This window comes from Drosophila gunungcola, chromosome 3R (assembly GCF_025200985.1).
Source record: "Drosophila gunungcola strain Sukarami chromosome 3R, Dgunungcola_SK_2, whole genome shotgun sequence".
Classification (NCBI taxonomy): domain Eukaryota; kingdom Metazoa; phylum Arthropoda; class Insecta; order Diptera; family Drosophilidae; genus Drosophila; species Drosophila gunungcola.
The window spans coordinates 2,353,469-2,375,386 of NC_069139.1; the positions used below are offsets into that span (position 1 = coordinate 2,353,469).

Below are 21,918 nucleotides of genomic sequence, written 5' to 3' on the forward strand. Positions count from 1 at the left end.
GCTTGAATGGTCGAAAACTTTATTGGACGGATCCACACTTAAAAACTGGGAAGCAAAACTTTACAATGGAAATCGCTTGGACTTAGCCTAGATCTAGATCGTGTGCTGGGTCTGTTTACAATGCTATATTTGGTCTACTCAATGTACATACACGTGTGCGCGGGACTAAACCTAATCCTAAACTGACTTAGCAGCGATATTTACAAGCTCTGCGGTGGCGCAGTTCTAAAAGTAGACCGTCAAGTTGTTCTCCGAGGAGCCCATGGCATCGGTGGCGGATAGAAGATTGGAGCCCGCATTGGCCGAGTTGGTGCTCGTGGTTGTGATGGTGGTGACCCCCCCGCCTGCCGCTCCCGTTGCTGTTGCCACCTTCCTGTTATTGTTCTCCGTCTGCAGGGAGTCGTGCTCAATCTCGTCCTCCTCGAAAAGCTGCCCGTTGGCGGAGGCGCGCGATACTATGCCTGGCAAGAAGACTTTTAATAGTGAATGTTGCGGGTGAGATTGGGGCTTTAGTTTGGGAAATATCAGGGATGCAAATCTGGTTTATAAATTAATATTAAGTTTCTTTTTAAATTCTTGCAGAGGGAATTATGTTTTCATTCAACAGTTTGCTTTGCACTGAAAGAGACTTTTATATTTCTGATCAGCATCACTTGGTCTAGATGTAATTTTCTTTGACTTTTCTTTTTCAGCTAGTAGATAAGTAAAATCTGGCCAGGTCAGAGCAGGAAAAGTATATAAAAGAAAATAAAACTTTGCTCTTTTTCAGTTCAAATTCGATTTTAATATTATAAAAATCCTAATTTTAATTTCTTTTGCTTTTAAATTTCATCAAAAACGAATTGCATCCTTGTTGAAGGATATAGATTTACTGCCACTTACTGCGCACTGTGGCCGCATAGCTCTCCCGCTGACGATCCCGTTCCCGATCCCGCTCCCTTTCCCGCTCCAACAGGGCGGCGGAGCTGCCGAGGGCCATGCTACTACTGGCCCCACTGGCCACATGATGCAGGCCATTGTTCATCGGATTGGCCATGGTGATGTTGCCGCCGTGCTTCATGTGCAGTACGGAGACCCTACCGCTCGTCACACTGGCTCCGTTGCCGTTGCCGTTGCCATTGCCATTCCCGGCCAGCTTCTCGTGGGTAACCAGATTGGCCGAGGACACACTGCTGTGCGCCTGGCTGTGCACCCGATTCCGGCCTAGACCCAGTCCGCTGGCGGCACTCTTGCCCTGCTTTCGGGAGCGCACAATGTAGCAGCTGAGCGCCACAATGATCATCAGGAAGAGGCCCATGATCATGCCGAACATGCCCAGCATGTTGCTGTTCCAGCCGGATTGGGCCAAGGTCAGGCCCTCCATGGTCACGCTCACCGGAACGGAGGTGCTCCTGGGCGGCACCCCGGTGTCCGTGGCGATGGCTATCAGATGAACGGTGGACTCATTCAGACTCTGCAGCTGCTCCGGCCGCATGTAGATGTTTCCGGTGGCGTCGATCTCGAATAATCCCGCATGCTGGCCACGCAGCGAGAGTTCCAGCTTGTCGTTGCGATCCCCGTCAGCTGCCTCCACTTTCCCGATGAGCACGCCCTCGAAAGAATCCACGCGGGATTGCAAGGATTGCTAAAAAGGGAGAAGGATACAAAGGTAAGGTTATACATTGAATATGGTATGCCTTTCATTGAATGAATAGCAATGTTAAATCTGCCTTCCTATTCCTCAAAAATATGAATAATAATGTTATCTATATACATTTTTATTTAAAAGTTTAAAAAAAATACCATAAATATTTGAATCAACATTTTAGCTTTAGGCCATTGTAGTGTATTCCCTACATAATAATGAGTTTATCACCAAATTGAAGGAAATACATTTAATTAGGTTGATAACATAATAAGTTGAGATTAGAAAATGTTACTTATATTTTTGAAGAAATCCAAGACAGTTCGATAGGTTGTGTCAACTTGTTTGGACATGAAATATTACTAAACATGTTAGGGAGAATACTTGAGCCCCAGTTTATAGTAGCCTCCATTTCGTTCGGATCTCCCAAGATACTCACGCTCTTGGGCACCATGAACTCGTAGTGGGTTTCCCGGAAGCGCGGCTCCCAATCGTTGACGTCGATCACGTCCAGCGTGAGTTCGGCGGTGCTGTTGGTCATTCCATCGGTGGCCTGCACCTGGAACTCGTGCTTGGTCATCTTCTCGTAGTCGAGTGGCTTGGCCAGCACCAGTTCGCCTAGCGATCCGACGGTGAAAAACTGGGAGTTTACCGGATCGGGAATGGTATACTTCAGGTGTTTTCCAGGCTTATTGGTGGGCAGAGCCAAGATGCGATTGCCCACGGCCGTGTCCTCGCGGATGCGCATCACGAACCGCTTTTGGACGAAAGCCAGAGTGCTGAGATCACTGTGGCTGCCCGGTCGCGTCAACTGGACAGTGGTCAGGGCATAGCGGTCGGGATTGTCGATCTGCGTGGCCTTCACCACCAATGTGGCGCCATTGGCCACGTCCGCATATCCAATGGGGGTCAGCAAACTGATGGCCCCGTTGTGCGGATGAATGCGGAAGTACTTGGCGTCCTGCGACTGGACTATCGTGTACTGGATGGGCGCACAGATGCCCTCGTCCTGGTCCACCGCCTTCAGTGGCTCCGGCCGCATGCGCAGCTCCCCCGGCCGGCCATCCACCGGTATCTCGGCGCTGTACGACTCCCGCTGGAACTTGGGATTCTGGTCATCCGCATCCGTGATGAGCACCCGGAGCAGAGTGTCCGAGTGACGGGGCGGTGTGCCCTGATCCTGGGCCCTCAGCTTCACGGTGAAGTTCTGCAGCTGCTCGTAGTCAAGGGCCTTCTTCAGCACCAGCGTGCCCTCCAGCGGATTGAGGAACTGCACGTACTCCGAGTAGGGTCCCGGCAGCACCTGGTACTCCACCGTGGAGAAGGGACCCGGCTGGTCGGCATCCTCGGCACGGGCTCCTTGAAGAATCCTCGTGCCCGGCACCGTCACCTCCGAAAGGGTCAAAGTGTAGGGGGTGCCTATCCACTGGGGAGCATTGTCATTCACATCAGTTACCCGCACATTTACGGGTATGACGAAGCTCTGTCGGAATAAGAACAGGGGAAAATTGAGTTAGCAGCGGCTGCATATTAGAAGTAAATATGCAAATTAAATTAAATTAGCTATACTTCAACAGTCAATAAATATTTCATTTTCATTTCTTGAACATTATTGTAGGTATATAAAAGCAAAACAATATTTTTTTAAATAATGTGCAGACAGATTTGGTTAACCTTTTTCGCAAGTGTAACTTAAGCAATTTTTCGAGTATGTGCACTTCAAGCAAACACCTTTTTTTAGCCCATGTGCTGGTCACTGACCTCCGGGAGTTCAAAGCCCAAGCACGCCGCCGAATGTCCTGCATACATTTGCATGTTTAGCGGACCTCTCGCCCCAAACCAGGACATCCCCATCCCCATCTCCATGCCCACATTTCTACCCGCAAGCGGAAGCCCTAATGGCTAATTTATGGCCACCAAGCTGGGGCTAACCACAGGCGCCAAAAGGGGTTCACTCCCAGGTGCTGCTCCTTCGTGGATAACTCCTTGACTTGCAGCTGCAATGCCAGCAGTCGATGCAGTTGAAGTTGAATCCACCGTTTTGTTGATTCTTAAATTGAAATGGGCGTTCATTGTCTGGCAAAAGTTTTCAATTGTTTATAGAGTTCCTGGAACAACCGCAACGCCAGGAGCAATAGAATCGTGTTTACCGAAATATTTAACAAGCTTAGCTGGCCCCAGGGAACACGCACTTCTAGGCTGAAGAAGGTGGCAACTTGGCTCGATATATAGGTTAATTGGTTGCCCCTTGCACGAAAGGGTCCTTTGGAAAGTGGCCGACACAAGGAACTCCACTCCAAGGAAATGCGGTCGATGTGGGCCACTGACCAGACCGCCTGATTAATTGCGGCGTTAACCTGATCGACAAGTGCTTAGCTTAGCCACCACCTTTGCAGGCTCAATTCGCCATGCCAGCTATATTGATTCCCATTAAGCTAGCTTTCGAATCAACCCTCGCTTATTATAGGTTTTCCTTAAGAAAAGACTTATATACAATTTCCGAATCCACTCCCGTTGTCCTATTTTGACTACTTTTTCTTCCTTTCAAAAAAGGTCACTTTCTTCTCAGCATGTGCTATGATATATAATACGTTTTTGGGAAAATTGCACGGTTCTTATGTCAGCTTTAATGACTACCATTATGGTAGCTGTAATTGATTCGCATCCACCCTAGTTGATAACGTTTTTTCCCCGATTCAATGTTATTATCGTTTACAGTATCGAATCCACTAAAATTTTCCTACTAAAGAATATAAAATTTCTTACCGGATCTGTTGAATGTCGTCGTACGCATATGACATTCACGTAAATGGACGAAGGTCCTCTCACACCCTCCTTGTCCAGTTCCACCGCTAGGGCTAGTTCCTTGGTGCCGGCATGAATCTCTACAGGAGCATTCTTTTCCCTCAGCGAAAGCTTTATGTCCCCTGTCTCCGAATCGGGATCCCCGTTGATCCTTAACTTGCCAATAATCGAACCCACCGCCAGATCCTCGGTGGCCAGAAAACTTTCTGCAGATCCACCGCCCTCGAGATAGCAACGTGAGTCCAGAATAGCTCCAAAAGCGGCTTAAAAAATTAGAAAATGGAACGTTTTATTATCATAATAAATAATATATAGGTCTTATATTTATCATAATCATAACATTTATAATCATAATTCTTATCGATTAAATCATTTCATTCAGTTATGAATTTCAATTATCCGAAAAAGAAGGTATACAAACTATACTATTGGTATTATCATTTTATATGTTATTTCTTTTAGCTCACAATGCAAGGATGGTGTATCGTAAACTTCCTAAATAACTCACTTTGAACATTTTTGGGCTTAAACTAACTAATTACACTATTTCAGTACGTATTTGCAATTACGAATGCAAGAAATCAAACTCTCTCCCTTTCAGGCCTACTTTCGGTCCGTCCTGATAATGGCAAATTAAAAGTAAATTGCAGGACAGATGGACAGGTGGAGGAAGCCACCACAGAGAGTTGGTCCGGCTGGTCCAGTGTTTGTGTTTGTGTTTGGTCTTGTGTCCGAATCCGAATGCGGATCGCCAGATTCAGACATGTTTGCTCGTACCTCGGATACGCTCTATTAAGCTTCCGTTTTCTTTCATTTCGAGTGCTGCAATTTTCGACCAGACCAACCACCGTGGGTCCAAGTCTAAATGGATCCATGTGAGCACATGTAAACTTGGCAACTGGCCTCATGGAACATCTCTCCTCCTCTCGACTCCTCTTTTTGCCCGATTTGCAGCTGATTTTCGTTTCCGGACAAGCTCTGATATCTAATTGTGTTAGTGTGCAATGGTTAATGGGCAAACTTGGTACGGTCATGCAAATTGTTGCAAGCACTTGCTCTCCTTGTATGCAAATAAATCGGTGTCAGTTTATTTGCAAAAAAAAATTAACAGAATGTAATTTCATTTCATACCAATTCTGAGAGTTTTACTTTATTTGACCCATTTTATTATCAGTGAAGGGGGAGTACAAAGCTATCTTACAAAATGTTGAACCTTTTCGCGTTAATTAGGTAAGCAAATATGTGGCTACTTTTACCTACCTAGGTATGAATTTGGTATGTAATACCATTGGAAAAAGCAGTGATAGGTATTTAGGTTCTGTACTATTTTTATATATTTTTGTTTTCGAATTTGCTTGATACCACTAATTAATATAAAATAAACCAATTTGTATTATTGATTTTCACAAATGCCTTATACCTTACCTAGGTGTTAAGAACAAGTACCTTTCCCAGAACTCTTCAATATACTCCTGCGTTCGTGTTACTTTAACTGGGATGATATTTTTGTAAAACAAATCTTAAACTTTTCTGGTTTCTTAAGTAGTTTTTTTTTTTCTAAAGGGATATTTATAACAAACTAATTCAAGTTTTAGTTGTGTGGTGTCTCTTTAAGTGAAGGCCCAATTACTTAACTCCCATGGGAGCATGACATAACACCTTTCGTGGTCAATGCAATAATAAACTCTCACAAGTATTTTCCTTCAAGTGTTCCGGTTTCCCCTTCGACCGACCACCTGAAGAACAAGTTCTTGTTATGTGTTAACAGTATAATTGTTCTGGTAAACGGTTGTTCTTTTCCAAATGGTTGTTGCTTTGCAATGACCCTGACTCTGGGTCGCCAGTCATCTCCGGCGGGATTTTCTCCATGTTGCTAATAGTACAGATGAGATATGGCGGAGTGAAATCTTCTACTTGTTTTTTTTTTCAAGATCTCTGTTGTAGGTTAATTGTTGTGACATTGGGCAATGCACACATGGCAATGAAGATCTCAATTCGTGGACTTTCTTCGACAGTTAAAAGTGTTTTTTGGAAATTAGTCTAATTGCTGCGGATTTATTACAAAATCTCTCAGATGTTTGCTGATAGCTCACGTACATAAACTACATGCACTACTTTTCGGAGAAAATGGAAAGTTTTTAAATCGGGACTACACACTGGCATCCCGCTGTAAAGCAAAAACATATTTCGATTACCCAACCAACCCACTAATTAGTAGCAAATGCATGTATGCAATCCGCTTTATCTAAAAAACCAAAACTAATTAGAGTCATTGGATTCCAAAACTCATCCATAAGGTGCAAATACTTGAAGCGTAAATCCGCGAAGCCTTACACAAATGGAGTGGAGATTAAAGACCAATCCCAAGCCCACCGTCCGATTACATAAGTTCTACTTTTATTTTTATTTTTGCAAAGTCGGAGAGTGTAAGACAAATGAAAGTGAGTTGGCGGCTGAACAAATTTGGCCAAATACATATATGCATATGGCGAGGAGAAAAGTTTCAACAATCAAAAAGTTCAGAAAACAAATTTTCATTCGGTTTGTTTTGGTTTCTTTTGATAAAACAACACCATGAAAAAACCAAAGAAAAAAAAGAGAAAAAGTGCCCGTTCAGCTTGGTGATTTTCATGAAAACACCAACGAAAAAGACAAACTCCTCGGTCTGGGCCACTGACTTTGGCATAAGCCATATACGGGGTTTATTTTTGGGATTCCACTCCATGCGAGTTCTGTCTGGTTAAACATCGTAAGCATCGGCATAAGTATAAGTATTTCGCAATCAATTTTTGAGGCACAGGTCAAGCTATACGGCAAAAGCCGTTAGGGAAGAACTTGAACTGTGACAGAGCCATTAAATGCATACGTATACGTATACGTGATATATTCTTTGCCCAAGTCGAGTAACGACAGCACTCAAGTATGACAATGTAATGAACCGAAATTAATGCACTAAATGGAACTTGAAACTGGAGCAACTTCATGACCACAATTGGCCTGGATCCATGCGTATCCATGTCCAGAAAAGGGAATTTCGATTGTGTTTGGGTTGGGGATGGTAAAATCCAACCAAGTCGCGTAAAAACTTTTATCCGTCATAAATCGTTGGACCAAAACGACGTTTTGATGTCTCCGTTTTGCTTTTCTTGGTTGACTTTTATTTTTAATTTATCGGAGTCTCGCTAGGAATTTCACTATTTTTCAGTTGTTACTTTTCAAAGGGTTACATGCGGTTAATTACTTTGTTTGTTTTCGATTATCAAAGACGACACTTGGACCCACAATGACTTAACCAACATACCAAGCCAATAACTACTTGACAAACTGTTGTCAAGCTATGCACTAAATATTGTATTTATTTTTTAAAACTTTAGGCAATTAAGCTGATTAAGATGCCTAAAAGCTTTATTTACAATTCGCATTTTGTAGTACCTATTTATTTTTGATAAATAAATTTAAGCAACTCACCATTATCCAAAGCGCCGAACGCAAAGATCCATATCCATATCCAATGATGATTTATCCACATTTTGTATACTATATCTTAATATCAGCAGTCAAGTTAATTGTATAATTGTTTGCTTCTCAGAGCAACATAACACTTCCACACAAATCATAAAATGATCGTTTTATCTTAGCAGTTTAAGCTGGATCACTTCACTAAAAATTCTTTCACATTTTCCATAATATTGTTGTTCAGTTATTTCACGCGATTTATTTTAAAGCCATAAATTTGTCTTTATCATTGATGTGCCATAAACTTTCTTGAATTGAATTTACGTGAAACTTTTCTATTGTTAAGATCTGAAATTTGCAAAATGGCAATTTGAAATGGATAACAGTGAGAGTCGGTAGGGGAAAAACTAGAGTCTTCTAGATTATTACAAGATTATTAGATAGACAAAACACTTTGGCACAGAAACCAAAGCAACTGGAACATTAGCACTCCTCACCACTGCCAAACCATCTAGCAACTGAAAGTTGTTCTTCATCTTTACCATATTCTGCCACCCCGTCCGCCCCCTTTCTCCATTGTCTTCTGGTTGTGGGGCATATGTCGCACACATGTCACCTCCAAGTTGCGAGTTTCGAGGTGGATGTTGGTTGCCACATTGCCTTAGTTGTTGTCGCCAGCGGAATTGGCGGCATTTTATTCAACCAGCAACACCAAGAATAACACAAACGGTAAAGGGATGATGCTTTTGGACTGCGAAACTTTAAATACCCTTTATATTTTATTAAAAAAAAACCTATTGAATATTTTGATTACCCCGTACTTTTTGTAATTGATTAATTGCAAATATAAATAAAGATCTTTGAAAAAAGATTACTGGAACGAACAAAACGGACTTTAACTAATAACATATGTGTTTTGTTAGATCCTATCTATGGATAACCAATTTTAGATCAAACTACAATACTTTTTAGAATTGACTATCTTCTATATAAGTAACAATCTCAAGATCAAACTACAATACCTTTAGAAAATAGAAGGGTATAACGACAAAAACAGCCACTAAAGACGGTGGCAATGTTTTTGTTTTTGTTTCCTTGGTTCCGGTATTTTCCTACTAGTGGAAGAATTTCAAACGCCCGTTTACACGGCTTAAAGGAGCTTCCTTCTGGCCAGGATTTATGGCATACCACAGCAGGTGAAAAGGGGAGGATATGGGGAAAGTGGGGTGGTGAAAGTGTGGGGAGTGGTAGGCGTGTTGCTTGAGGGAAGGTTGATCAAGGAGTTCGGAGACGGGGAAGAGGAGGAGGAGGACAGACAAACATTTGCATACAAATCAGTCGCTGGCCGTTGTCCGTTGGCCGATGGCGAAAATGAAAACGCTTTTTTGACCGGAAGCCCGCGGAAGCGCACAAAAAAGTCATTCACCTGTGTAAAAACGGTTACATTTTCCAATATTCGCTTGGGTTCGTGGGCTGCGAACTTGTTTTCCCCGGGGGTTTTTCATTCGCCACTTGCAGATTCGCAATAAAATGTTAACTGATTTATGGCATATGGGAAGTGTAATTGGACACAATTTATTGATTCCGGGAATGATTAAAAGACGTAAACTAAAAAAAGGAAAGTACCACATTAATCTCATAAAATTGAGTGAGAAAAGATCCATATTGATACATTATTATGTATTTAAAAATTTTAAAATATTTAATTGAAACTTTCCCGTTTTCAAATTTTTGTTCAATTTGGTAAAAAATATTTTAAAACTTTTGTTATCATATCCTTAGAAATCAAAACCACAAACACACTTTTAAACGTTAATTGTTATTTCAAATCGAGCAAAATGATTGCATTTCCTGTCACTTTCTTAACCGCAAACCCTTTTGCACATGACTCATGATTTTTAAATTCAACTCAATTCGCTAAAATTTTTATGGGTTCAACAGTATATATGCTTTACAAACACGCACTTTATCCTTTTTGTGGTTTTTACCGTGAGCACACTTATTGCATTGTTTTGATTGTGATTGCAATGCACAAAGAACAAAGTTGGCCAAAACGATTTATTTTTGAGCAACTCCGAAGCGCTGAACGAGCTCCTCGCATCGCGATCCAAACTCAAACTGATTTTCCATAACGTTGCCAAAGCCGTGCCCCTAACAACCGACAGCAATAAAAGCAGCAACAGCCGGTAAAGCCGGTGTGCGTTGGACTTGTGCCTTGCTATCAACATGCATGCACACATGCCTACAGCTCTGAGCAAAATAATAGAATTGTTGGGAAATCTAAAAAATATTTCAAAATTCAGAGAATAGTTTTAAAATTTTATAAGTGGCTAGCAATAAATTTCTTTCAAATCGCAGTGTCTTAAAAATATAAAAAAAAAGTGGTAATTTGTAAAATATAGTGTTCCGTTCCTTACTGTTACAAATACATTTATTTTTTTATTCATCCACTCTTGGTACCTTATGAAATTAAATAATTGTTTCATGCTCAAAACGTTTAAAAATGTTCTGGAATAAAAACTTAAAACACACATAGGAATATATCAACTTATACTTCAATATACTTAAACAGCATTATTTGATTGATTTTCCGCTTAAATTTTCTTTAAGAATAATTAATTCAAACTTAAAAGAAAAAGAATTCAACAGCCAGTTATTTTGACCGCTGCTGTGGTTAAACGGTGGAAGACTCTCTGGACGCTACCTTTTACTTGTGTTGAAAATGTTTCCACATCACTCGTCAAGCGTTTCGGCTGGAAAGAAGCGCGAAGAAACGGAAAGCGGCGGTGGCAGTGCCATGACAACAACAACATCAACAGCTAGCTGCCACAGCGCACGCGCCCCAGCTGGAATTGATGAGTATGACTATGAGGTAGTCCCTCTCTGGGGCTCTCTTTCTGCCTTCGTTGCGCTCCACTGAGCCGGCTTTGCAACCCCTTTCTCTTACTCTTGTTTTGGGGCTCTCTCTCTCTCTCTCTGTTTACATTGCGTGGAGTAGCCATGGGAACCAAGGCGTCGTCCTAGCCGGCTCCGTTCCAGGCTCTCCTGGGATTCTTCTTCCATTCCACCTGTCCTCCTTCGTGACTCAGCTCCAGTGACATTGCATTTGCATGTGACTGCCGTTAATTGCTGTAATTCCCGCGCTGGACGTCGCCGGCACATAATTGAACTCTCCCGCTCCAATAAAATGTTCCTTTCTCTTCCTGTACAGTTTCGTGCCAGGTTTTCGTGCCAGGTTTTCTTTCTTGGCTTCCTTAACTCACAAACTTCGAGTAGTTTTTTGGGACATGCTTTCCATTGGGTTTTTGTTTTTGCCTTCCTTCCGACACTTTTGACTTACTTTATGGCCCGGTCGATTATGCTCGCCTTATCGTACTTTAAATGGGTTGGAGTACCTAATGCGATTCCTTGATTGCAAATAAGTAACCTTTTCTGATAATGTTAATTGTTCTCATCAGAATATCCAGTTTGATCCTTTTGACAGATGGTTTGGGGTTTCTCTTCAAATTTCTTTTTTGAAATTAAGTTACTTGTACTATTATATGGTTAGTTATTCTCATCACAATATCCAATGGTTAGTGATTTTTATTTATTTCATATTCGCCAAATTAAAGTAATAAGACAACTATTAAATTTATATTTGGCTTATAAAACCAAATCTATAGGTTTTTTTTTGGATAACAAATTTTTATATATTTGACGAACCAGATACTCCAGGATGCTCAATCAGTCTATTTTGTCTATAGTCTGTAAGTGGTTAAAAGGAAAAAAAGGAAATATTAGCAAAATAAAGGTGGATAAGGAACTTAATAGAATTCAACGTAACTTAAATTTTGAATACCGCCGACATTCTGGAAATAGAGCCCATATAAATGTAATTAAGAAATCATTTAAATTTAAGATAAATTTCAGGCTTTAAAAGGTCGACTGTTTTTATTACCAAAAAACTTATAGCTTAGTTTCTTATCTTAGCATTGGCATAACTATTCTCCAGCCTCGTAAGCAAAAAAAGTTTTATTATCCAAACTTGCAGAAAAAAAACATAGTTTTAACTAACGTTCTTAAAGTAGTGACAAAGGGATACACTTTTGCAGAAGGAGCATTATAATTGCATCACAAGTACCTGACAACATAACTATTCATTCCGACTTAACCTGAACAATTTGGGTCTACAGTTTTGGCTATGAATTACATTCACTCTGAGAACTTATAATAAATAATAAATAAGACTTTTAGTTGTACAAGTTAAATTGGCTAGGATTACAGTTCGGTGTGTTTGGGCTTGTTGAACAATCTCTCGCACAGTTTGGCCAGGATATGGGCCACCTCCAGTCGGTATTCGTCCTTGCTGTTGGCATATCGATTTCGAATCGTTAGCAGGGCATGTCTAAGACCCGAACTTTGCGACCAAGTGGCAATGCAAAGATCCTCGGTGGTTTCCAGGGCAGTGGCAAATTGTTCCACCACTTCTGGTTGCTCGAGAAGATGCATGAAATCCTTGGCCATGACATGATCCACTGCTGGGCAATAGCCCTGCGATTGTAGCCAAGGCTCGAACTCCAGCAGCACATATTGCGCCATTGTGGAGGCGGCTTCGTTGGCATCTTTGCTGGCCTCCAGCACTGACCGCTTCTCCAGCACCAAGTCGCTGATGAGGGTCACCACCTTGGCCTTGCCACGTAACTCCACTTCGGGACTTTGCAGCACCTTGACCAGAGCCTGTGTCCCCGAGGTGGAGAGCAATCGCTGCTGGGCTAGGGGAAACTTCCGGAGCAGAGCTCCAAAGGCATGCAGCGCCGCAGAGATCTCACCGGCATTGCCGGAACTCATCAGGATCTGGGCCAGATGCGAGCCAAAGTTCTTCTCGAACACCTTGATCTGGGCCTTGGGATTGTTACTGGCCAGCGAGCCCAGTACCCGCATGGCTGAAACCCTCAGCGGAACACTAGTATCGTTGACCACAATGGGCAGCAGCACATCATCCAGCCCTCCATTGTCGATGAACAGCAGGGCATTGTCTATCTGATGCAGCAGGTACTCCAGATTCTCCAGACAGTCCAGCTTGGAGCGCATCTGCGACTCCAGCAGCGGCGTCTTGCTGAAGTTGCGGTACTGATCGATCAGCTGGACAATCAGCTCCCCATCTGTGCGAAAGTTCTTCTGGAACTCCTTGTATGCCTTGCGCAGCTCCGCATAGCTCTTCTTTTGCTCCTTCACGCGACGCAGGGATTCCTCGATGATGTCCGGCTTGTAGTCCAGTGCCAAAGGTTCATTGTCCTCTAGCTGCTGATTCTGATCCTGATCCTGATCTTCCGGCTGACTTTGCAGCGCCGTGCCACGTTCACTCTCGTCCAGGAGTTTGGCCTCCTTGAGTCCGGTTTGCAGATTGATGCGCACATGGAGACCCTTGGGAATGGCCTGACCTGGAGTTGAAGGAATCCTCGTTTAAGACACGTCATAAGTAACCTGTTTAATGGTTTTACCTTCCGCAATCACCTGCCATTCCTTGGTGGCCACGAATTCACTGGTTTTGTTGTCCGTTTCCGTTGCCACTGACTTTTGCAGGCTGGCCAGAATCAGGACACTGGCCAGTAGGACTAATATCTGCATGTTGCTCCAGGTGTCTTGTCGTCGGAAAGCCTTTTACCAGTATTTCACCCAACAATTGATGAGTTTCGTGAGAGTTTTAAACCCAACTTTCAAGAACACTGATGTGGATGTGGTTGGTAGTGTGCCCGTAGGCATTTCCACGATTTACACCACACCTGGCTGAAGATTCTGAGGAGTTCCGGAACCAGTGATTTGGGAACCAGTTAATAACGGTTAAAAACGAAATTCAAATTTCAAATTATGTTATTCTCAATTTTAAAACATTAAACAACAAGTAAACTTTCTACGAAAAAAACTGAGTGCTAATTTTTAGGAACTAAAACATAATTTTCGTTTATTTTAAACTTAACCAAATAAATTTAAAACCAAATTCATGTTTGCCAAGTAATTATTCTAAATTTAAGTTTACATGCTTCGAAAATAATATACCGCCTAAGCTGAAACGTTAAAATTCGTTCATTTTAAATTTAATTTATTATGATTTATTTTTAATTTTTAAAACTAATTTATTGCAATTAACATTTCAGGAGATTACTATTTTAATAGAAACAAGACTTTTTAATTTAATTCCGGCCTCAGCTAAACATTTTAATGACACTGATATTTATTTTAATGTTAACCCAAACAAATATTTTCGAAAACTATCATTGCGTTTAATTTGCATTTAGAGAAAATATTTTGAACTTTAAAACCAAAACAAAACTAAGTAATGTTATCTAGAACATTCAAAACTAAACCAGAATGCCAGAAAAATTGCCAAAGTCATCATGAATTCCTTAAAAATAAAAAGCAATAGTCATTCATTAGCTTTCCTCAGCTTTACGAAGTGGATAGACTAGTTAGTTATTTACAACATTTTTTATTAATATATAGCCGAATCATGTTTACACCAGATGAATCAAATGCAAACTTAACTTAATTCGGTATGCAAACTAATTCATAGGGCTATAAAACTAAAGCGTTTTGGCATATATTAACTTAATTTATAATTACAATTTTTGGCGCCTACCAAAACCCTGTAATATCGATGTCTACGACAGCGTCTAGGAATTGGCTAAGCAAACAAAACAAAGTGCCCAAGCTAAAATATGTGGACTCACCTGGCGCCAATTGGATGGGTAAATAAACAAAATGCCGGTTTACTATAGTATATAAAGCAATCAAACCGAATATGCTAATTGCCGATGACGAACGTCAGAAGCCAGAAGCCTTTAACTAGATTTTGGCAAATTAAATTCCCAAAAGCCGCTTGTCAAAATAGTTTGAAAGTGAAGCCACCTCGGTGGCAACTTTTATCCGGCGAAACCATTTAGAATGCCGTTGAAACCAGTTTGATGGTGTCGTCCAATATGCCTGATGATGTCTAATTGGTTTATGTTCGGAATTGAGTTGTTGGCCAAAAAGATCTATCTTTGCATTTTGCAAAACGGAAATTCTTTGGGTTTCCTTAAAATGTTGCATTTTCTTCTTAAACGTAATGAAGATATGCTTAATACTTTATTTTATATTTTTGATATAACAATATTTAATTTAGAAAAAATAGTAAATAAGCAAACTGGACATTTAAAATTTTATATTATAGAGTTTATGAGTTCATTATTAATCTATTCCAACCTGAACGGCCATTTAGCACTTAATAAATCCCCGAAAGTTCTAAAGCCGCATGGTGATCTCAAAGCAAATATCAGATTGATAAGTAAAACATTTTTATTTGCACTTCATTATAAATGCGAACAAAGCGCAGATATCATTTCACAGAGCTTAGATCTATAAAAAGTACAAAAGTACAAAAGGCCGAAATAGAATGCATTGTGGAAAAAGAGGAATTACTATACACTAAACAGACCTCACGTAGACAAACTCGCCCGAAAACTGGCTGGTGAATTGTATATTAAAATTTATAGAATCACTTTTGATTTTTCGCTGCCTTTTGTCCGCTGGCATTGTTATTGTTTATTGTTATTTGTTGCTATTCTCGCAAAACCAGGCACATGCTAATAATATTAATTAATAATATTGTTGGCTAGGGGTGGCTACGACGATGATGTTGAGGATGGGATGAGAAGCCAAAACACAAAACGAAAGAGATATACGAATAATCAGCAAGAAGAAAGGCTATAGTCGAGTGCCTCGACTATTGGATACCCGTTAATGAGGTAACCAATTTTTTAAATTAATATGCCTCAAGAAAATGTTAGGGTTTTAGGTGGCGCCATCTCAACAGTTATTTCGCCCTCTGAACTCCCCGCTCTTATGAACTCAGTTTTTCAATTATGTAGTGACGTCATAATTAAAACTTTGCTACTAACTTATAAATAAATGGTTTAATTTGGAAAATTTTTGGGTTGTCGAGAGATATTAATTAATAAAACCTTTATCGCCCAATAATTTAACTCTACCATGTCAAACAGTGACAGGACGGAGTCTTGCGATTTTTAGTTTCCTTGGTCTAGACGTTTATAAGGTAATTGTTTCTAATGAAGATTTTATACTTACTTCTCAACAAATACAATATACTCTTTGACTCTATGGGTAAGGGATATAAAAATAGCCACCAATCATGGGGGCCAGCAACAACAAGAAAAACAAAAACAACAACGGGCAAGACAAGTCAGGAATGAATAAACTATGAAGTGTACTGGTTGTTGGCCATCGCTCCATCGTTCTGGCCGAACAGAAATTTTATAAATGCCGCTGTCTGTCCAGAGCCAATTTACAGTTTGCCATTGAACCTGGTCGGGCGTTCGCCAAAAAATTCGAACGGGTGAATTTCGCAGTAGTGCTCCGTAGAGATACCCCCATCAAAAAGCCATCCCTATAATGTTGCTGCTCCAACTGGGCTCCGTGGCCCTGCTCTTCTGTTTGGCCAGTGGTGCCTCCAATTTTCGTGAGTCCTTCGCTGTGTTGGCCATCCCCTTTTGTGCGGCTCTTATCCGAGCTTTGTCCTTGCAGCTCCCGAGTTGCCTCGCTGTCGAGTGGGCGACACTAGTTGCATCATCAGCGTCTCCCACATGCTGATCCATCAGTATGCCAGGACTGGCTATCCGGCGGCAGGATTCCCCCAAGTGGAACCCTTCCTCATCAAGCGTTTCGACATCTCCGATGGACGCACTGGCTCCCTCAACCTCAAGCTCAACTTCAAGGATGTGAATGTGGAGGGATTGTCGGGAGTGAAGTTCGATAGAGCTGTGTAAGTATAAAAAGTTATTAAATGTACATTTTATTAAGAAATATTTTTTTGAAATTACTGTATTTGCATTTTTTGAATATAAAGTTATAAAGTAGATAAGTGACTTTTAGTAAACCAAGTGCATCCAATATCAAGCTTTAAAATAGTTGTTAAATAATTACATTTTTCAGCAGCTTGAAAAAGGTTTGCCTTGCATCGAAAGTAATATTAATATTATTGAAATAGAAAAGTTACTTATAGGAAAATAAAATTATTTGGTATTTGTCTATAATAACAAGCTGGAATAAAAAATATCTTAGCTTTAATACAATCGTTAAGTAGAAAAACAGCTTTGTTAAATATTGAAAATACTATTTAGGTAAAGCTGTGTAAGTTTAAAAAGTCAAACATTTTTTTTAATTAAAACGATTTTTCGGGAGTTTTATTTTTTCCAACCTTTTTCTTAAATAAACCATTACTGTTTTTTTTTTTTTAAATAAGTGAATAAAATTAAAATTTTTTTTTCATTGTTAAATTCTGCTTTAAAATAATAGTTACATAATTCAATTCTACAGCAGCTTAATTACTGTTAAAAATATAGCCTTAAAGCCAAAGTTTTATTCAACAGTTCTGCCAACTTAAATACAAATTATAAACGTGTAAGGTGAAGTCCTAACTTAACCATTTTTTTTTAATTATCTAGAGGTTTTGGCTCCGATCCTGCCACCAGCAAGTTCGAGATGTACGGATCGTTTCCCAAAATCGTGCTGAAGGGCAAGTACGTGGCCGACGGACGCATCCTAATCCTGCCCATTCGCGGTGATGGCGATGCCGAGATCGTCCTGCACAATCCCAAGTTCTCGGTAAAGTTTAAGCCGGGCACCCAGTTGAAAAATGGACTCACCCATTTGAGTGTGGACAAGCTCAAGGTGCTGGTGGAGCCACAAAAGTGAGTAAAATATTATAGTATTATATGTTATGGCTTTGTTCTATATTTAATCTTCTTCTAATCTTCCAGGATGAACATTCGACTGGCGAACCTTTTCAATGGCGACCAGGCATTGGGAACCAACTTGAATCAATTCCTTAATGACAACTGGACGGAAGTGTGGAACGAACTGCACCCCTCCATTCACGTGGCCATTGCGGAGATCATGAAGAGTATCCTATCCCAACTGTTCAAGCGTTTCGCCTACGAGGATCTGTTCCTGGAAAACTGAGCACTAGTCCTTTCATTACTTCCTCACCAGCATTTCAAGCACACACACATGAAACATGGGACGTTGCATTCCGGCCATTGACATATCATCATATCATCGTATCTGCTAAGCTAAGCTTTAAATTGTAGAATAAACAAACCTAATACGAAAACTGGTTGTGCTTTTGCGGGGGGCTATTCATTGTTAAATTAAGCGTAGATCTTGGCATTTCCGCACAACTGTCGCATACACACTTGTTGGCAAGTAATTTGGCAATCAATAAGCAACTCACGTGATCTAACTTTTGGTGAGGAATTTGCATGATAAATACATAATCACTAGATGCGACAGGTGCGGAAAGAATTTTAGCAATAAAGATGCTACTTTAATCACATAGCGATAATTGGCGAAGAAATTTGTTTTATTATTTTCCATTATAACTTGTTTATTATGAGTTTAATGATCAAAATCTAAAATATTTGAGTGCCTAGAATTTAAAATTTTGTTAGGAAACCTTTTCTTCAAGAACTTGATAAAAATAGATTTTAAATCTAGAAACAATTACTTTAGTTCAGGAAAAATAAAGTACAAGACGCTCCACAAAAATAAATAAAAAAATCGAAATCATACATATATATAACTCTGACCATAACTATATGCTAACAACCCAGTGTTCAAGAGTTTTTTTATTTCGAATTCGTTTCAGTTTCGCTTGCCAAGTTCAAGAGTGTCCAACGGTAAAGCTGCAATCCCATCCAGCCCAGCAATCCGAGGAGTTGGCCTTGGGTCAGTGAAAATCTTCCACGAGTCAATCAACTGCAGCTGAAATCGAGTGGAACTGGCTGCTTTTGTTCTCCACGGAGGCTGGGCTCTAAAACGCCCCGTTCTGGGCCATTAATGTTAACTGAAGTTTAGGACCTGTTCTGGAGCTCCACCTTTACTCCGATTTTTTTTAGAGAGCTGCCCGTCACGATGATGCGACACTTTGTTGTTCTCGCAACTTAATTCGGCTATATTTGGAACTGGCCCTTGTGTAAAACAGTGCACACGCCGACGTACTTAATACCATAATTGTTCCTCATCGTAATTATAACGCTTTTTAATTGGACAAGGAGTAAGCTGTCTGTTACATACATTAAATGTGTCAGTTTTATAATTACTTCCCATGTAACTACTAAAACAAGCATTGATGTTGATACTCATTAACTACTAACAGCATTTAGAATTGATCCCATTAAATTGAATTTACTACACATAGCGAAAAATAGTAAATCCTAGTATTTGCACTTAACAACTTAATAGTTTTTATATGTAATAATGCAATTAGTATTTTTGAAGAACTTAAAGTACGACGTTTTTGTTTAAAACAGTAGGACATATTCATTTTAGTGTGCTCATTTCACTTTACTATGGCGTTTTTCTCTGTCTGTAGTTTTGAGTGGTGTTAGATCACAAGTGATCAATAGTTATTACGGGGTTCCAGATCATTGACTCAGTTAAGATCTCTAGTAGACATTTGACTAATCTTCTTTTACACAATACAATCGTGATAGGTTTTAAGCGAGTTCTCAAATTGACAGTAGACATTGACGCCACAGATAAAAGCTTAGCCAAAGGTCGCTATTAGATTTATTTGAGTTGCACTTAGTGGGCCACTATAAATACTAGGCGAAATTACCGTTCATATTCAGTTACTTAAAGTTATTGACGCGTAAACATGTTTGGAATCGCGTTGGCAATCGTTTTCTGTCTTTTCTGCTCGGTGCAAGCTCATTTCCGTAAGATTTACCAGGATCAACAGGATTCTAGCTTATGGATTTGAAAAAAATACATCTTTCCTAAATTGGCACTAATTCCGTAAGGCTAACCAGAATCCTCAAGATTCTAGTTTGAAGACATGTGTAATAATATCTTCCACAAACTGTCAGTACAATTTGAAAAAATTTCAGTGAAAGAAAACAAATCCGCAAAATATACTTCAATATTCAAATTTCATTAATAGTTAGAAAATTAAATTAAAAATAAAAATAACAATACCCGCAGCTGATGATCCCAAACCCTGTAAATACGGCGATGGCGAGTGCATCATGCAGTTTGTCAACACGTTGTTCAGCGAGCGGTATTCGGAGGAGGATCCTGGCCTGAATCTGATGCAGCTAGATCCCCTCAAGGTGGACAAAATGGTCATTAGCCAAGGAGAAAGTGAGAGTCCTGTTGGCATTACGCTTACCTTTACTGACAATTTGCTTTACGGCATCAAGGATCAAAGGATCGTTAAAGTGAAGTAAGTTTTACCTGTGCATATTAAGTTAGATTAATTATGAAACTAAAATAAAATAAAACAAAAGTTCAACCATACTTTTCAAATTAATTTAAATTAAATTAATTTAAAATATTATAAAAATTAATAAAGTATGAAGCACTCATCGATTTTATGCATTTTCTAGTTTGTCGAAATATGAATTCAAATTTAAACATTATAAATCAAAATTACACTTAATAAAAAGTTTAAAAATATCTAATCAAAAACTTAAGAATGATAATTACAATTTAGAAGTGACTTACCAAACCTTCAAAAATGCGCTAACTTAAATTATTATAATAATCATAAAAACAAGAAGACTTCATGAATGTCATTAAATTTATAGGTTTTCAAAGTATAAATACCAATTAAATTATTTAAAAACCAAAATGCTCCTAATGGATGTTATTTAATTTTCAGGGGATTTGGCAAGGATCTCACGACAAAGCACGAATTGAAAATTGTTTCAAAAACCTTTTCTCTAGTGGGTCCCTATAACATTCAAGGTAAAGTTCTAATTCTGCCCATTAGCGGCACCGGAATAAGTAACTTGACTATGGGTAAGTTTTTTTTAAAGTGTTTTCTTCAGAAAGCGAATTTTAATAATAATAACCCTTTCCAGCTAATGTCAAAATAATCGTTAGCTTTTCGGGCAATCCGTTAGAGAAGGATGGAGAGACTTACTTGGATGTCACCAACTTGAAGTTCTCGATGAAACCCGAGTCCACCCACTACCAATTTTCAAATCTTTTTAATGGAGACAAGGCTCTGGGTGATAATATGAACGTATTTCTGAACGAGAACGCGGAGGAAATTTACAAGGAGACAGCTTCAGCCATCGACAGGTCCTTTAGCCAGCTGTATTTGGGCCTCGTGAAAGGCGTTTTCGCCAAGGTTCCGTATGCCAAGTTATTTGTAGAGGAGTAGCTGGCTCTTCCCAATGTAATATTCTAAACTTTTTATTTAAAATGGGTATAGCCCTCTTGTTGATTTTTCTCGCTCCAGCACAGGTTGTTTGTTTACTGACAGTTATAAGTTTTAACGCTTGGCAATCATCATTAGGTTTAACAGGGGTCGTAAGTCCAACTTGAATGGTAGTATATGTATGTAGGGAAATGCTAGACTACCATCAAGCAATGAAAACGGCATCTTCTGTAAATAGAACAACATCCCGTGTCAATAAAGTTTATACACTGGACACTTTATAATACTAAATTGTCCAAATCTATTTGGTGTTTCCCCAATTAAAATTTTCAAATTATAACTAATTTTCATTTGTGAAACTTCATTTTATAATTGAGATTAACTTTATGATACTAAACTACTATTAAATAAAACCAAATTGGGTGACAATAAATTGTATATACTATACCCTTCATAAAACTATACTGTCTAAATCTAACTGGTTCTTCCCCATTTAAAATTTCAAAGTTATTACCTTTTTTAAAAGTTGGTCCCAATGAAAGGCTACTATTAAATAGAACAATATTCCAATTGCAATAAAGTTAATACATTCTTTACTTTATAAAACTATATTGTCTAAAACTATATTAATAAAATTGGAATTGATGAAATGTTGAAAAAATGGGCAAATCTTAACTACTATTTAATATAGCAAAATCAAGGGAATATAAAAATTATGTATTGTACACATCGTCACGGACTAAAGCTATTTTCTTTCTTGCAATTTAAGAATATGACCAATAAATTTGGGCTTAAAAAAAAGATTAAAGGTTCTACTTAATAAATCAAA

General features: G+C 39.4%; 4 protein-coding genes and 1 long non-coding RNA gene across 9 annotated transcripts; 3 read left to right on the forward strand and 2 right to left on the reverse strand.

The window, feature by feature from the left end:
• Nucleotides 1-2: 2 nt before the first annotated feature.
• On the reverse strand, nucleotides 3-9,990 carry LOC128258636 (protocadherin-16). Of its 4 annotated transcripts, none has more exons than XM_052990381.1 (6): nucleotides 9,874-9,990; nucleotides 7,898-8,233; nucleotides 4,391-4,692; nucleotides 2,064-3,107; nucleotides 883-1,624; nucleotides 3-461 (listed from the first exon to the last, which is right to left on the reverse strand). In XM_052990381.1, exons 2-6 carry the CDS (start codon nucleotides 7,956-7,958, stop codon nucleotides 226-228), a joined length of 2,385 nt encoding a protein of 794 aa, XP_052846341.1. In that variant the 5' UTR covers nucleotides 7,959-8,233; nucleotides 9,874-9,990; the 3' UTR covers nucleotides 3-225. The 4 variants fall into 4 exon arrangements, with proteins under 4 accessions (XP_052846341.1, XP_052846313.1, XP_052846322.1 ...); XM_052990353.1 differs by having other exon boundaries at nucleotides 3-473; XM_052990362.1 differs by having other exon boundaries at nucleotides 3-473; nucleotides 9,851-9,990.
• LOC128259229 (uncharacterized) lies at nucleotides 356-15,848 on the forward strand. Of its 2 annotated transcripts, none has more exons than XR_008268038.1 (3): nucleotides 356-495; nucleotides 860-1,648; nucleotides 15,523-15,848. It is a non-coding gene; the product is annotated as an uncharacterized LOC128259229 (long non-coding RNA). The 2 variants fall into 2 exon arrangements; XR_008268039.1 differs by lacking the exon at nucleotides 15,523-15,848 and adding an exon at nucleotides 4,892-5,747.
• Nucleotides 11,781-13,692, reverse strand: LOC128258883 (nucleotide exchange factor Sil1). The gene is made up of 2 exons (XM_052990857.1): nucleotides 13,369-13,692; nucleotides 11,781-13,308 (listed from the first exon to the last, which is right to left on the reverse strand). Exons 1-2 carry the CDS (start codon nucleotides 13,493-13,495, stop codon nucleotides 12,146-12,148), a joined length of 1,290 nt encoding a protein of 429 aa, XP_052846817.1. The 5' UTR covers nucleotides 13,496-13,692; the 3' UTR covers nucleotides 11,781-12,145.
• Nucleotides 15,849-16,180: 332 nt separating the features above from the next.
• On the forward strand, nucleotides 16,181-18,035 carry LOC128259044 (protein takeout). Its single transcript, XM_052991164.1, has 4 exons — nucleotides 16,181-16,382; nucleotides 16,448-16,685; nucleotides 17,368-17,613; nucleotides 17,683-18,035. Exons 1-4 carry the CDS (start codon nucleotides 16,316-16,318, stop codon nucleotides 17,882-17,884), a joined length of 753 nt encoding a protein of 250 aa, XP_052847124.1. The 5' UTR covers nucleotides 16,181-16,315; the 3' UTR covers nucleotides 17,885-18,035.
• Nucleotides 18,036-19,493: 1,458 nt separating this feature from the next.
• On the forward strand, nucleotides 19,494-21,527 carry LOC128259049 (protein takeout). Its single transcript, XM_052991179.1, has 4 exons — nucleotides 19,494-19,641; nucleotides 19,907-20,147; nucleotides 20,586-20,725; nucleotides 20,788-21,527. The coding sequence occupies exons 1-4, from the start codon at nucleotides 19,581-19,583 to the stop codon at nucleotides 21,090-21,092; spliced, it is 747 nt and encodes a 248-aa protein (XP_052847139.1). The 5' UTR covers nucleotides 19,494-19,580; the 3' UTR covers nucleotides 21,093-21,527.
• Nucleotides 21,528-21,918: the final 391 nt, after the last annotated feature.

Bases quoted from the DNA above. Each gene is read 5' to 3' on its own strand.
- LOC128259049 (XM_052991179.1), top strand. From the start codon at position 19,581: ATGTTTGGAATCGCGTTGGCAATCGTTTTCTGTCTTTTCTGCTCGGTG. The intron at 19,642-19,906 runs GTAAGATTTACC...CAATACCCGCAG, and splicing joins CTCGGTGCAAGCTCATTTCC to CTGATGATCCCAAACCCTGT. The intron at 20,726-20,787 runs GTAAGTTTTTTT...AACCCTTTCCAG, and splicing joins AATAAGTAACTTGACTATGG to CTAATGTCAAAATAATCGTT.
- LOC128258636 (XM_052990353.1), bottom strand. From the start codon at position 7,958: ATGTGGATAAATCATCATTGGATATGGATATGGATCTTTGCGTTCGGC. The intron at 4,693-7,897 runs GTGAGTTGCTTA...TAATTTTTTAAG, and splicing joins GTTCGGCGCTTTGGATAATG to CCGCTTTTGGAGCTATTCTG. The intron at 474-882 runs GTAAGTGGCAGT...CACTATTAAAAG, and splicing joins CTATGCGGCCACAGTGCGCA to TCTTCTTGCCAGGCATAGTA.
- LOC128259044 (XM_052991164.1), top strand. From the start codon at position 16,316: ATGTTGCTGCTCCAACTGGGCTCCGTGGCCCTGCTCTTCTGTTTGGCC. The intron at 16,686-17,367 runs GTAAGTATAAAA...TTAATTATCTAG, and splicing joins GTGAAGTTCGATAGAGCTGT to AGGTTTTGGCTCCGATCCTG. The intron at 17,614-17,682 runs GTGAGTAAAATA...CTAATCTTCCAG, and splicing joins GTGCTGGTGGAGCCACAAAA to GATGAACATTCGACTGGCGA.
- LOC128258883 (XM_052990857.1), bottom strand. From the start codon at position 13,495: ATGCAGATATTAGTCCTACTGGCCAGTGTCCTGATTCTGGCCAGCCTG. The intron at 13,309-13,368 runs GTAAAACCATTA...CTTCAACTCCAG, and splicing joins ATGGCAGGTGATTGCGGAAG to GTCAGGCCATTCCCAAGGGT.